We start from the raw sequence: 15,386 nt of genomic DNA, 5'->3' as shown, positions 1-15,386 counted from the left end.
AAAGCTATATTTAAAGATATTTTGAGGTTTACCTGTGATAATCATGATATATGTTGAGAGACTGCTGTAAATGAACGTAAACAAAGAAAAAAAATTCTGAAATGGGATGGGCAGCTTAGATCTCTAATCCCCCTTGTGTGCAAATATTTCTTTTTACTTTTCAGCTCAAGAACGCATCTAGTTTTCTTCCGTCTTCGGACGGAAGACCTTCTCGTTGCTCGCAACGAGTTTCATCTAGTTATTATTATTATTATTATTTTTTTTTGACAAAATTTTGTGCAGGCGAATTCTCGAAAACTATTCAGTGGTTTTTAATGAAACTTTCACAAAATATGTGTCATTATATGAAATTGTTACATGACTAAGGAGAAATGTGGAAAATTCCTTCGGTTCCAAGATATTGACAATTTCCTGATTTTAAAATGCGATTTTGTTCCCCCTTTTTGTCAAAAACGGCTAAGATATGATATGGAGACTTTATTGGAGATGATAGATCATGACTTTCGGGATTTGCGGAATTACCTTTTTGTGCGTCGTTAGTACTTCCGGTTGCTATCGGATGCGAAATTAAAAAAATCGTATTTTATAACTTTTTTGTTTTTCAATATTTTTAATTTATTTTTGGAATGTTAATAGAAACCTTTCTTTTAATGCTTACTGTATAATTTGTTTGAATATTTATAAATCCAAACTCTAGATATTAACATTTAAAAATCTGAAGCGGTTCCAAAATGGCGGCTGTCTCTGTCATTTCCGACATTTCGCAATTCAGGGTTTACGGAGGCAGCCGAGCGTTTGTTTGAACGAAAGTAAAATAGGATAAATGAAAGGTAAAGGAATACTTGGATTGTCACGTCGTTGTTACGTTATATTTCTGTGTCAAACTATGGTTTAATCCTTAGTCATCTGAAACGTCTCCTATAATTAGTTTTGGCTGGTTTTCAAAGTAGATAAAGAAAAGACTAAATTTGCAAATGAAATTCGATACCTAATATCTTTTGTTTCGGAAAAACAGATTTTAAATCATAGGTATAAGTAATACTTTTTGAGAAAAGAATATCAATTAATTTTGTCAGTATTTGATGTAACTACTGTTTTTCTCATGCACACTTGTGTCATATTAAACTAATTAATTAGAAAAAAATAAGAAAATCATTTTTTTAAAGATCGTTGAATGGAGTTCATTTTAACATTTTATCTCAAAGATCTTATTCAAGTTATTGAGCATAAATGTTATCGGATTCCTGACAGTCGTAGGCGATGCTCTTATCAATATGTTCTTAGTGGGGAAACAGGAAATTTAAAAATTTTTCGATTAACTGATTTAGTATTATTTCACTATTGAGGATATGGAAGTGTAAATTGAAAAAAAAATTTCATATCCTTGAAATTTCACCGCTATAGTGTTACATGTTTCATTTACATGTATACAATTTATGGAAATTGTAGAAAAAGCGCGAAACATACTTTCTTTGTTACTTCGATTATTATTATTCTTTTTTTGAAAAACGTTGTGCTTTTTATTAATTTCATTGAAACTTTCACAAAATATGTGTCATTATATGAAGTTGTTACTTCCGAAGAGAAAGGGGCGAAGATTAACTTCGGTGCCAAGTTATGGACGCTCAAATTTTAAAATGCGATTTTGTCCCCCCTTTTTCTAAAATTGTAAAGAGAGAAGCACTGTTTCCTTTGATATATACAAGTACCTTCTCGTGCGTCGTCAGGTCTTCCGGTTGTTATAGCAAATTTAAAAAAAATTTATTTTCTAACTTTTTTGTTTTTCAGTATTTTTCATTTATTTTTGGTATCAATCCCCCTTATGTGCACTATATATTTCTTTTTATGTTTTCAGCTCTAGATTTTACGTTTTCTTTCCAAAATCGGCGGCTGACTCTCTCGTTGCTCGCAACGAGGTTTACGGAGGCAGCCGAGCGTTTGCTTGAACGAAAGTAACATAAGGATAAATGAAATGTAAAAGGTAGTGATTCTCACTGTAGTTTCGTTATTATTATTATCTTCTTATTTGTTTAGACTGGTTTTGTGTACGCAAAAGACTAAATGTCGAGAACTATACCTAATTCTTTTTCATCAAACTTTCAGTCATACTTATAAGTAATACTTATATGAATATCAATTAATATTGGAAGATATATCTTGAAACAAGTTTTTCCTATGCACAAGTTGTGTCATTTTCCTAATAAATTACAAAAATAAGAATTTTTTTTAAGATCGCTTCATGGAGTTTATTTGAACTACTAAAGATATTCAAATTATTGAGATAAATGATATCTGATTCCTTGAACATAGGGCATGCCATGTTTTTCGGCGAAATGTCCTATTTCGATTAACTTATTTGGATAGTTCACTTTTGGGATAACAGAAAATTAAAAAAATCAAAATTTTCACCGTTTTTGTGTTACATGCAAATTTCTTATGGAATTTTATATAGGTAATAGAGACTTTTAAGGAATGTTAGGCTTTGCAATTTTTTTTAAATTTCATTGAAATCCCATTTAATAAAACATTCCAAAGAAAAATTTGAAGCGTTTGGCGCTAAATTTTGAATAGTGACCCGACTTTCATAATTTCAGAGAAACACTGTTTCGCTAATATTTCGCAAGTAGATTTAGACGAGAGGCATAGCGTAATATTCAGTGCGTTAGAATTTCATGCTGGCGACTTGGGTTCAAGTGTGCAACTTTTTTTTTAAGGATTTTAATTTTCTTTCCGAAATGTAAAGGAATACTCTGGTTGCTCGCACGTTTCATATCTAGTTATTATTCTGTCTCAAACCTTATTGTTTTCGTCGGTTTCTATTATTATTATTATTCTTTTTTTCATTTTTATGGCGATATCTCAAAGTACTGTAATTTCAAAGATTTTTACAGAAATGTGCAAACGTTAAATTCGATATGTAATATTTTTTCAAAATTTTTCTCCGTTCGCGATTTTTGGGGAACAGTATTTAAATGATTTTATAAGTAAAACTTTCTCAGTAAAGAATATCATTGAATGTTGGACATGAAAGAACTTCAAATGTAGATTTTTCCTTGCAAATTTGTGTCGTTTTACTTATTGGAAAAGACAAAAGTAAAAACCAATTCAATTTTTTTGTTTTTCAAAGTTCGGATTTACATGGATAGAGCGTCTTATATTAACGTTTTTTTTTCTTCATGCGTGTGTTACAAGATATTGACCATAAATGGTAAATTTTGAATATCGGGCGTTCCCCAAATTTTTTCTTTGTTTTTGTCTTCTTTTAGTTGCAAATTACTTTTCACTCTTTTATAACATGTGTGGAACATTTTGCCGATTTTTAAAAGCTATATTTGGAGATATTTTGTGAAATACCTGGAACAATCACGATCTGTGTTGAGAAACTACTGTAAATGAATGTAAACGAAAAAATACATTCTGAAAACTTTTTTATGGCATGATGCTGCATAGAACTCGGAAAAGTCGGACGGAAGACCTCTGTTGCCCTAGCAACAAGAACGCATCTAGTTCTTATTCTTATTATTATTTTTTTTGACAAAATTTTTTGCAGGAGATTTCTCGAAAACTATTCAGTGGTTTTCCATGAAACTTTCACAAAATATGCGTCATTATATGAAGTTGTTACATCCGAAGAGTAATTTGGAAAATTCGCTTCTGGTGCCAAGTTATGGACAATTTCCTGATTTTTAAATGCGATTTTGTCGCGCACTTTTATCGAAATGGCTAAGGATATGAACTGGAGACTTATTGGAGATGATAGATCATGACTTTGTGGATTGCAGAATCGCCTTTTCGTGCGTCGTCAGTACTTCCGGTCGTTACGAGATGCAAATTTAAAAAAATCGTATTTTCAAACTTTTTTGTTTTTCAGTATTTTTCATTTTTATTTGGTATGGTAATAGAAGCCCTCCTTATAATGCTTACTATTTAATTTGTTTGAATGTTGATGAATCTAAAGTCTAGATATTTGCATTCAAAAATCTGAAGCGGGTCCAAAATGGCGGCTGTCTCTGTCAACTCCGCCATTTTGCGAGTAGGGGTTTATGGAGGCAGCTGAGCGTTTGATTAAACCATTCTGACATAAGGATACATGAAATGTAAAAAACTACTTCGACTCTCACGTAGTATTAAATGGTTATAGGAGTTACCTCCCGTTACTTGTTTATATTACAATAGATAATCAATGTAAATATTGTAATTAATTGGTCAATTGACTAAAGAATTAAACAAGTATTATTGATAAATGATGTTCTGTTAGAAAATAATAATGGTGTTGCCAAAAGAAAGACAGTCTGTTTTATTTTATCAATATGATATCTGATAACTTATGATCATTGATTAAGTTGAGGTACACGGGGGCAGTACAGCCAACTGGCCTGTGTCTTCACTTTGGTACAGAAACCAATTGGTTTATCGATCAAATAGGATTGTGCAAAGTTGCCGTAGTCATTGACTAGTTAAAATGAAGCTGTGTGACATTAGCTATAGGTTTGTCATTAGGACATAGAAGCTCTTACAAAGTTAAATCATACTGTGTAAGTATATTATAGCCACTTGGCTAGAGTTATACAGGCAACTTGGTAAGCAGTTATACACCAGGCAGATGTTAAAGGCTAAATCAAGAGGCACCAGGCAGATAGATGTTGACTTATATAGTCAGTTTTACGAGTATAGTGAGGCAATTATCATATAGCACCAGGCAGGTGCCGGTATTAACTGAAGATATATAATTATACAAAGCACTTAGGTCATTTGATTTAAAGACACCAGGCAGGTGTCATATTATTATCTGTATATATTGCATTCAATCATATCCCCAGTAAAACTCGGTAATCCGAGCACGGACCTACTGACCGCTCAGATCCGACACGTTACAGTACTACGTTGCAATTGAGAGTCAATCTTAAAACTTAATTTCCGTTTCACTGCTTTAGTGTAACTGGGCTAGATACGATATGTAATGTGTATAATGTGTTATATATACTTTCTTAACGTCAAAATGAAATGAAGGCCCTAAGAGTGTTTTATTTTTAAAATTTAATTGATGCTATCATACCTATCTAATAGATCAGTCCAAAGAAAAGGCGCGAATATTTACTCGTGGCATTTGGAGCGAAATTATGAATGCTTTTTATAATTCTTAGACAGGTGAACTGTTGCAAAAGTACCATGGTATACACAAGTATATTTAGAGCAGTACTCCCAATAGCTTAATGGTTAGCGCGTTGGGGATATAAAAGTAAAAAAAAAAGCGCATTCACGTTGGCGACATGGTTTCAATCCTCCTTGTGACCAAAATTTTGAATCTCTTTTCAGCTCGATTTTACGTGGGTTTCTTTTCCTAAAACGGACGGAAGACCTCTCGTTGCTCGCAACGAGATCGTATCTAGTTATTATTATTTTTTTTCTTATTTGTTCTCCGGTACTTTTTTGTCCGCGAGTGTTCTCAGAAACTGATCACCCAACTGAGCTAAAACCTTTTTAGGGTTAATAGGTGTGTAGTGTAGGTGTGCGGAACGAAGGTCATTTTGCGCGCATACGCCTGCACGTGCGTGCGCGTGAAATGAGTGAATTGACTGATATACTTAATATAGCTATAACTTTTACATTTTTTGATGAAATGCTTTGAAACTCATTACATGAGGATATATTAATAGTGTTCATATAATGACACTGTCAAATTAGCACGAACGCACGCGCATGCACGTGCGCTTTGCTCTGATTGGCTGAAACAAAAATCTCAGTATCTCTTTTGTTTTTCGACGAAATGCTTTGAAATTTTAAACATTGTCATGAATTAGGATATCCTACAATATAATATGGAAAAAATTTCATGAAATCACACGCATGCACGTGCAATGCAATCTGGTTGGCTGAAACTTTAAATGGCTATATCGCCTTTGTTTTTTGAGGATATGCTTGGAAATTTAAAACATAGTCACGCATTAGGATATCCTGCAATATGATATACAAAAAAATTCAAGAAATCACGCGCATGCACGTGTGCTGCAATCTGATTGGCTGAAACTTTAAATGGCTATATCTCCTTTGTTTTTTGACGAAATGCTTTGAAATTTAAAACATAGTCATGCATTAGGACATTCTACAATATGATTTAGAAAAAGATTCTTGAAATCTCGTGGATGCACGTGTGCTGCAATTTGATTGGCCGAAACTTGAAATGGCTATAATTCCCTTGGTTTTCAACCAAACAGGATGGGATTTAGAACATAGATAGATATAAGGGCCTCCTACAAGAGGGTATGGTCATCATGCACGTACACGCACGTGCGTGCATTTGGAATGAGTGAAATTAAATATACACTTAAATGAGTGATTTTTTAAATAACTTTGGACTAAATGCTTTTATGTAAAGTATATTTAAATATATAGAAAGTGTAAACAAGATTATATGATCATTACGCACGTGCATTCACATGGGCACGCGTGCAATGTTAAAATTTGAATATAATTGGTATCCTTGTGGGAAAACGTTGTAAAAGTAAAAAATGCACAGATGTTGTCTTATTAAATGAAGGTTACAGGGAATATGGCATTAAAAGGGATTTGGGGAGCGTTTGGGGAACATCTGTAACGGTTCCCGTTACAATTAGCACTAGTTAATTTTACTTTTATAACTATAAATTTGGTCATTTTTCACGAATGAAAATTCCAAAAGTAAAAAGGTAATTTTGGAATATTATACGGGCTTATCACATTTTACAGCACAAAGTTAAAACAGAAAGAAATTATCAATAAGATTAGTCCAAAAAATGTGTTTATGATTAATCAGTTAAATAACTTTTTATTATTTTTTTCTTCATAAAGCATCTTAAATAAAACTAATGCGATTATCAATATAATTATGCATAACTAGGACATTTAAAAAATCTTACTAACATCTGCTGCAGTCAATGATACGTATTTTTATTCAAACACTTACCATTTTATCTATCATGGAAGATATCCTTGGTTCTTCTGGTCCCGGAACAACCTTTTATGTGTATTATTTCGGGACGGTTTTTATTATTGCTTGTATAAATATACCAGGAAATATCCTGATCATTATAGCTGTTTTTAAAACTCCCAATCTACAGAAGCCATGTAATTTTTGTAAAGCGAGTTTGTCGGTTACAGACTTATTAACTGGATTAGTGTATCCTGTGTACAATATCTCGCACCTGGAACAGGTACCAGAAATCAGCCGTCCATTAGGTAAGTAAAATGATAGTCGGTTTTGTTAAAAATTATAATTAATTTAAATTCATGTGTCCTTATTTTGAACCCACCACTTAATTTCCCAAACAGATTAAAAATGGCTTCAAAAACAATAAATCCCACTTTGACTTGATGTTACATGTACATGTATGTATGACTACTTTTAATAACTTGATAATTTCCTTTAAAAGCATTTTTGTTTGTTTCTATAAAGAGAACGCAAAAAGTAGAAATGAAACATTAACGTTACAGCTGATTTTAAATTTTCCATGCCCGCTACAGAGGTCAGAGCGTTTGAACTAGAGTAAGTATTTGGTCATACAGGACCGGTTTCAAATTCTCCTGCAGCACCATATACGACAAGAAGTTGCTGTCAGACCGGTGTATTTTGTGATCGGGAGGCCCGGGTTCGATTCTCTTTCGCGGCGCCACGTCAAACCTAAGACGTAAACATACGTGGTGACTGTTCCTTCGCCAAGCGCTCGGCAGTAGAAGTGAAAGTCACGGGTCTTTCGGATATGACCTATAAAACGTGGGTCCCGAGTCACGGTAGGCGTTGATACGTTAAAGAATGACCCTGAGTGCCGAGTATAGGCCTCAATTTGAAGCCCTTAACCGGCATACGGTGACGTCTCCATATGAGTGAAATGCTCTCGAGTGGGACGTTAAACAATAAACAATCAATCAATTAAACTGGAGTAACCGGGAATTATGTCGCTAGAGCTAGTAGCATAAATTTTCACTGGTGCACTGGTCCCTCACTTATCAAAGGTCTAGCACGTTGTCATTTTAACATGAATAAAAAATTCAGCAAACAAACGCAAAATAAACACAAAAAATTACTTTTCTATTGGATATAATTCAAAAATTTACTTAAAAATATAAAACAATAATTTAAAATAATAATCAATTTTAGAAAGGAATTGTTCAAGTATTTAGGCTATGTCTACTGTATAGACATTACCCACTTGGCTGAAGGAATGCAATTCATGTATCTTAATTATGGAGCGAGAATATATTTTTTAAAAAGGGAATTTAAAATTTTTTTAAAGCAAATACTATGCCATTTATTAAGAAAATGGATGTCAACATGACTCAGTAGAACAGATTAACAGACTTAATCACAGCTGTCGCTGTGTTACCGGTAATCAAGTGAAAGTATGTTGATGTATCAATGATAACATTTTTTATCTATCAAATTATCACTCTATGATAATAAATGTAATGCCTTGTTTTTAAGTTTTCCTAAATGACAGACGAATGAGGTTTTTTTCATTTACTTGCCTCTTTTTTGGTATTGCTTAGAAATATACGACTGCGTATTGTTGGATTTCAGAGGAATTATAGATTTATTTTTCAATAGATAACCTGAACAATGTTTACTAAGTATAGTGTAGGGGAAGTTTAAAGGATCTTTAAATAAAGTCAAAAAATTGTGCAAACTTTTTTTTTTATTAAATAACGTGTATATGGAAAGCAAAAAAAAAAAATCTCGTATCTAAGCACCACAGAAAACATACGATTTCTTGATATTTTAGGGATTAATTATTATGTCATCTCAAATCAAAATCAGACAAAAACTATATACCAATCCATGTTAATAAAATTTTTAACATGAAAAGAACTAATCTCTTTCGGTAGCTTTCAGTTCGGTATTTTAAAACATTGCCGATGTTTATTCAATCAGCAAAATTCAATTTCCTACGAGAGTCGATTTATTTCCCTTTGGAATCGAAATAAAAGATACCAATGAGTCTGTAACCTACATATATTTCATATTTTGATATTTAACTACATAAAGTCGTAAAAGTAAAACAAAAAATCGTGATAAACGTGAATCAGCAGAATAGGATTCCTAGTTTTAGGTCTCCCTTATACGTTTAATACACAAATGAGTTCCACGTAGGAATAATTTCTAAAAGGAGACAACTATTGGCATTTTCCTTTCGTCAAATTTTGCAAATTTATTGTTGATACCATGACTTAAAGCGTTTGCTAATATATATATATATACTACTCAAAATTTGATAAGGATTACTAGGTTATATATATGTAATTAACCCCTAACATAACAACAGACAAAAATTTAACTCAAAAATGTGTTTACTCAGGTTATGAATGGGTATCTATGAACAGCATGAACTTTTACCAATAAGGAATGCTTGAAATCTTAGAACAACACCAATAGGCATTTCAATACAAAAAAGTTAACAGAAAACTAGAGAAAAAATTACACAGTTTTTGGAGAAAGTCCATCATCACAAATAGTCGATGTAGTGTCAATACCGAGTATGGCCTCCCCTTGCATCAATGATGGCTTGATAACGGTCATGTTCACTGATGTGGGTATCATGAAAACGTTCACGTCGTCGTCGCCACACTCGTTGCCTCCTTTCTGTAAAGTCCAAACAATACCTGGACTCATCGGTGAACAGAACTGGAACCCAATCGTTCTGTGTCCAAGTGACATGGTCTTCAGCCCAGTTCAATCTCTCCCACCGGTGTCGCACAGTCAGAGGGATTCGAACACATGCCCTTCTCGAATTGAGACCTACAATGTTAAGCCGATTACGTCTCGTCTGAGTCGCGACATTTACCCCCAAGGCGTTCAGGAGGTCGTTACGCAGGCTGGTTGCTGCCCAGAAGGGGTGGCGTCGTGCCTGAAGAGCCACAAAATGGTTTTGGCGTTGAGTTGTTGATCTCTGACGACCACCCCCATGTCGGTGTGCTGCTGTACCAAAAGTTTGCCGTCGGTTCCAGGCTCTGTTTACAAAGCTCTGGCTGACGTTTAGCGCATTTGCAACATCACGTTGTGAATAACCAGCGTCAAGCATTCCAATAAATCTACCTAGTTGTTCTGTCGTCAGGCGACGCCTTACACTTTGAGGGGCCATTGTGTTGATAAACGTAGTGTAAACACTCAGGTCACTTCTTTTAAATTTTAGAGAGAATCACAACGCTGCCTGAGTGAAAATCGTGCAATTGTAGCAAAAGTATAAATGTGACGAGAAACAGTTTCCATGACATGAAATGCACGTGCAAGTTTGTTGAAGACATTTTTTTTTTGCATTTGGACAAAATATTGCCAGTTATATTCTGAGTAGTATATATATATACAATTAAGTCTATGTCGCAAGGTGTTTGTGTACTAATGTTTACACTCTACAACCCAGGTCAGCACTTAATCTAAATTTAAACCAATTAATGTAATTGCCATAAAATTTTCAGCAAAAATTGAATGGCAGCTTCGTTTTTATCAATATTTTGTCTTAAGATTATTAAAAGTCAAATGCATTGATATTGCCGAAGTGGATACATCCGTTAGAAAATGAATTTTATACTCCACAGAGGAATACATTCTGAGACAGGAGCCCTTGTGTCGGTTCGAGCTCATCTTCTCCCTGGCTCATATGTGTGTCTACTTCATTTTTCAACTGATTCTGCCACTTCTATTAATGATTCCTATGTACGCTAGAATCTCGAATATTGCCAAAACACGGGGTTGTTGAAATTTTACGAAATAGCATTCATACCTAATGCTTATAGCCTGAAAGTTGCCCATAACTTTTGTATTGTTACATTTTTTTTTATTGGTATTAATAGTACTTTTTTCTCAAAGAATATAGAAATGAAATATTGAACGACTATTATATCTATACATTGTATATAATTCATAAAAAAGTTTATAATTTTTCAAATTATAATATTCCCCCATTATTTTTGTTGGACATAAAATTTGTAACAAAAAAATTGTTGGTGAAAATTTTCGATTACTTCTACATGTAATAGCTAGGATTGAGAAATTTATATTTTAATCAAATGTTCTAATAATGATTAATTTCTTTTAGGCAAAGGCTATAGCAATTCTGAAACGACTTCCATGGCATAAAGACAGGGCATGTTGTTTCCACATCAACAATCATGAATTGAAGTCAACATTTATGGTCTCCATTCTATTAGTGTCCTACACAGTTGCCTGGGTGCCTTTTATGACATACTCCTTTTACCGAATACAGTGTGTTCAGGATTGCTACTTCAGTCCTTTTATACGGTACTACATGTACCACTACTATTACCCATCCTCCACCTACCACTGCAAAAACCGTGTCTCTGATGGTATTTTAAAAAACAGTGAAATTTATTAAAAAAATTAAATTAAAAGGATTATTTATACATGATTTTTTTCCTATTGCAGGGCAAGCTGCCGAATTTTGTTGTATCTCAACTCAGCTATAAATATATTCATCTATGCACTCCGTTTAAAGGAATTTAGAAAAAGCATCAAACATAAGTTGACACATTTTCTCAAAGCGGTTTTGTGTCGTGAAAAAAGTGGGAGGGATCATTAAATATTCACGAATCGACTGCTTTGTAAAACGTATGAGAAGTATTCTATACAAAAACCTACGAGAGAAAAAATGTGAACACACATGGCACTACAAACTTTAGGGGGACAATTTAAACAACAATGGCATATGTAAGTGTAATGTCGTCAGCAACAAATACTACATGTATTATTTTAAGCCGGTGACAATATGGAGAACAATATGTGGAATGGGGATGGATCCTATTATAGCCAAAACAATGTGCACAAAATGTTGATAAACTCTAAAAGTCATATCAAATAAAGTTTGTACTATATTTTGACAAAAAATAGAAATGAAGTTATGTTAATGCATCTTTTCAGGTTTTCAAATGTCTCATATATAAAATTATTGTTTTTTGTGGTTTAACTTTTAAAACATGGGTTGGATTTGTCAGCCTTTGAGGTTGAGTTTAAAATAAATTGAAGACATTTTCCTTTCCAAATACTTGTCCATATTAAAATTCCTCCATGTGATTCTACGAAAAATAAAAAAAAATAAGGAAAGAAAGAGGTATTTTGTATATATAATCTTGATATTTTTTTAGGTTCGCAACTGCTTTTTTTTGCACTCATATATTTTCACACTTCAAATGTTTTAAAAAGAATCTGCATAATGCTTCCTTGTTCATTTTTAAACAATAATGTACACAACCAATATTGATATCAAGTTTTAGTACTTGGAGACTTTAACAACTAAAAAATTAAAAATAGCGAAGAGTAGATGAATCAGGAAGTAAATGAATAAAAATGTAAAATGCCTTCATCTGCCGCAAACAATGAAGTCTTCCCGAATACCACCACGTTTTTAAAAGACACGAATCTAACAGAACCACACACTGCTGAAGATCATGGAATATCCTTTTACATCTATTATTATGGGATGATTTGTATAATAATGTGTATTAACATAACCGGGAATACCCTAGTTATCAGAGCTGTAATGAGGACTCCCAACCTCCGCACGCCATGTAATCATTACATTGTGAGCTTGGCTGTTACAGATTTACTTATTGGAGTCATATATCCTTTATACAATGTTGCTCATCTAGAACTCATGCCGGAAGTCAGTCGTGCTTTAGGTAATTACATGAATTTTACATTATTTTTTCTGTTTTAGAAACTAGGAGAGGGCATGTTTTTTCGTGTTGATATGCAGGTTTTTCTGTCTGTCTGTTTTACAACAATTTTTTTCCTTTCTTAATTAATTTGGAATAGAAATATGTTAAACTCGTTTTGATGAATTTTGATTGAATCGGATAATAATTTTCTTTTCGAGTATCAAGTGACCATGCCAACTTTAATTGGAACTGTATGGTTTCCGTAGCATAACTCTTCATAATTTCTAAATTTGATTAAACAATTCAGTCATATGATATCAACTGATTCCTACTTCAAGGAATTCTGATGATGATATAATTTGTCTAATGAAACATGAAGAGAAATCAGAGACACACAAAATCCGATGCTCTGATCATATGAAATATGTAAATAAATTAATTTAATAAAAATATTGTCATTTAATCATATTGTTAATTCAAAGAATTAACAATGGAATACAGAAACATGCAAAGTTTCGCCACTAAAATTTGTCACTGTTTATTCCTCAACTACAGATTTGCTCAAATTAAAACAAAAGATTAATGCATGTTCTTTTTTTCAAGGCTGACAAGCAAACAATATTGTAGCACCATTATGGTCCTTTTTGAAATGGATTTTGTTAAAAAAGTGCTAAAATTAGTCATTAATGTAGACAATGTCAATTATTAGTGGATTAGTGGATTAGTGTACCATGATTAATAAATAAAAAAAAATAAGCATTGAATAGAGCAAAGAATACAAAAGAAAAAGGTTTTAAAAATATTTTTAAGCGAATCTACATTCTTTTTAGGTCAGTGGGGCGTTTGTCGTTTCTTGGTGAGTGAAGTGCTTGCCTTGAGTACTAGCTGTTCTTATCATTTAGTAGCCATCACGGTTACTCGGTATGTCGCCATTTTGTACCCGTTACGGTATCATCTCTACTTCACAACCAAATCCACAAAGTACACCATTTTTAGTATCTGGGTCCTATCCCATTGTACGTGCATTTTTATGTATACTCTCTACAACCCAGGTAAGTACCATACATGTACCGTTTTCTGTAAAAAGGTTAATCCATTGAATATAATTCTTAGTCAGTTAAAACGTATCATTAGAAAATAAAAATGTAAGACATACCTAATTATCTTTATATATACATTATGGAAGAGATTCTATGCTTATAAATAAATATAATTATAATGAAAGTACATGTATTATATGCTTCGTGAACATGTTTTTTTTTCTCTTCAGAGAAATACATCGGTGTTTGCCGCTATGAGCTGATCTTCTCTATAACACATTTAATTATACTCCTCATAATCCAGTATTTTCTACCTCTCCTAATCATGCTATCTCTATATGCTAGAATCGTCAGAATTGCAAGACATCAGGTAAGACTAGCTTTGAATAAAACTTCCTGTACCATTATGAATATTGACACAAATGCATATGTTGAGAATGCACTGCTTTCAAAAACATAGTCTGTATTATAAATTTTGTCTTCATCTTTCTTTATTGTGAAACTTTGAATTAAACATTGATAATTACTTGGTAATCGTATATATAAGCATCACTCAAATTATCACTTTTAATTTTGCTGACAAAACTTTGTTTGCATCATCTGTCCTTGTTGTTGTTAACTAAGACTTAGAAATTATGACAAAATAGACTTCGGTAATTTTTTTTAAAGAAATGTATTGTCAGTACATCTATGCCATATACATTGAAAGTTTTTAATTGTACTTTTATTTAAGGCAAAAGCTATAGCTCTTCAAGAACGAGTGCTGAGAAATAAAAGTCATGCATTTAATTTCATTCGCCGACAAGAACTGAAATCTACAGTAATGGTGTCTGTTTTGTTGGGCTTCTACATAATTGTATGGACGCCGATGATAATATATCTTTTTTTCTATAAGATAACTTGTGTAGAAAACTGCTTCCAATCTCCATTTATTAGGTAGGTATTTCCCTTGTTTGAAGAACCTATTTTTCTGTCAAAAAATTATCAGGTTTATACTTGGTTAGATAAAAATGTTATTTATTTTTAACCACTAATTAAATTCTCTGGTAAAAAAAAGACAAAACTAAAACAATACATCATGAAACATCACGATAAAGAAAAGAACAATCACACAAGTTACTGTTGTTCTTTTATTATCTGATAAACATGCCTCCAAGAATTTTTCCTTCATATTGATCTCAGATTGCCGGTAAAGGACGGCAAAATTAGCTGTCGACTCGGCATTGATCGGGTCTTTGAGAAGTGAGATTCTTTTTGGACATTGTACCAGCATTTACTGCTGCTCTGGACCTTGGTTTATACAGGTCCGTTCTTCAGGCAGTTTATTCGAACCCACAACGTAAAAATTAGTTATTACTTCATAAAATCCTATGATTGTTTTTCAATTATTCTAAGACAAGAAGACAAGAAGGATGTAGTTTTGATAATCCCTGATATGACCTATTTACATAAAATATATAAATATATATTAGTAACACAAACACGACTTTTTTTCAAGATCTATATAAGCCCTGCAATACATATTGTATGAAGAATCGAATCACTTTTAAACTAAACAATTCTTATTTTACATGTTAAAAATGATAAGTACTAGTAAACATATTATTAAACGTTTTAAAAATGCTTATTTTTTTCTATTTCAGAGCTACTTGTCGAATTCTTCTGTATATGAACTCGGCTGTAAACGTATTTATTTACGCTGGC

The 15,386-nt window shown here is 32.8% G+C and overlaps 3 protein-coding genes across 3 annotated transcripts; 2 read left to right on the top strand and 1 right to left on the bottom strand.

Annotated features, from left to right (window-relative positions):
• Positions 1-9,497: 9,497 nt before the first annotated feature.
• Positions 9,498-10,112, bottom strand: LOC134230084 (uncharacterized). The gene has a single exon (XM_062711858.1). The coding sequence runs from the start codon at positions 10,110-10,112 to the stop codon at positions 9,498-9,500; it is 615 nt and encodes a 204-aa protein (XP_062567842.1).
• A 233-nt stretch (positions 10,113-10,345) lies between these two features.
• Positions 10,346-11,682, top strand: LOC134230083 (adenosine receptor A2a-like). The gene is made up of 4 exons (XM_062711857.1): positions 10,346-10,391; positions 10,567-10,716; positions 11,065-11,269; positions 11,414-11,682. Exons 1-4 carry the CDS (start codon positions 10,346-10,348, stop codon positions 11,565-11,567), a joined length of 555 nt encoding a protein of 184 aa, XP_062567841.1. The 3' UTR covers positions 11,568-11,682.
• Positions 11,683-11,784: 102 nt separating this feature from the next.
• LOC134230082 (melanocortin receptor 5-like) lies at positions 11,785-15,013 on the top strand. Its single transcript, XM_062711856.1, has 4 exons — positions 11,785-12,663; positions 13,473-13,694; positions 13,913-14,052; positions 14,416-15,013. Exons 1-4 carry the CDS (start codon positions 12,339-12,341, stop codon positions 14,620-14,622), a joined length of 894 nt encoding a protein of 297 aa, XP_062567840.1. The 5' UTR covers positions 11,785-12,338; the 3' UTR covers positions 14,623-15,013.
• Positions 15,014-15,386: the final 373 nt, after the last annotated feature.

This window comes from Saccostrea cucullata, unplaced genomic scaffold (genome assembly GCF_032062105.1).
Source record: "Saccostrea cucullata isolate Sc308-1 unplaced genomic scaffold, CSIRO_AGI_Scuc_v1 ctg4603, whole genome shotgun sequence".
Taxonomy (NCBI): domain Eukaryota; kingdom Metazoa; phylum Mollusca; class Bivalvia; order Ostreida; family Ostreidae; genus Saccostrea; species Saccostrea cuccullata.
This window is presented reverse-complemented; position numbering and strand designations above follow the sequence as displayed.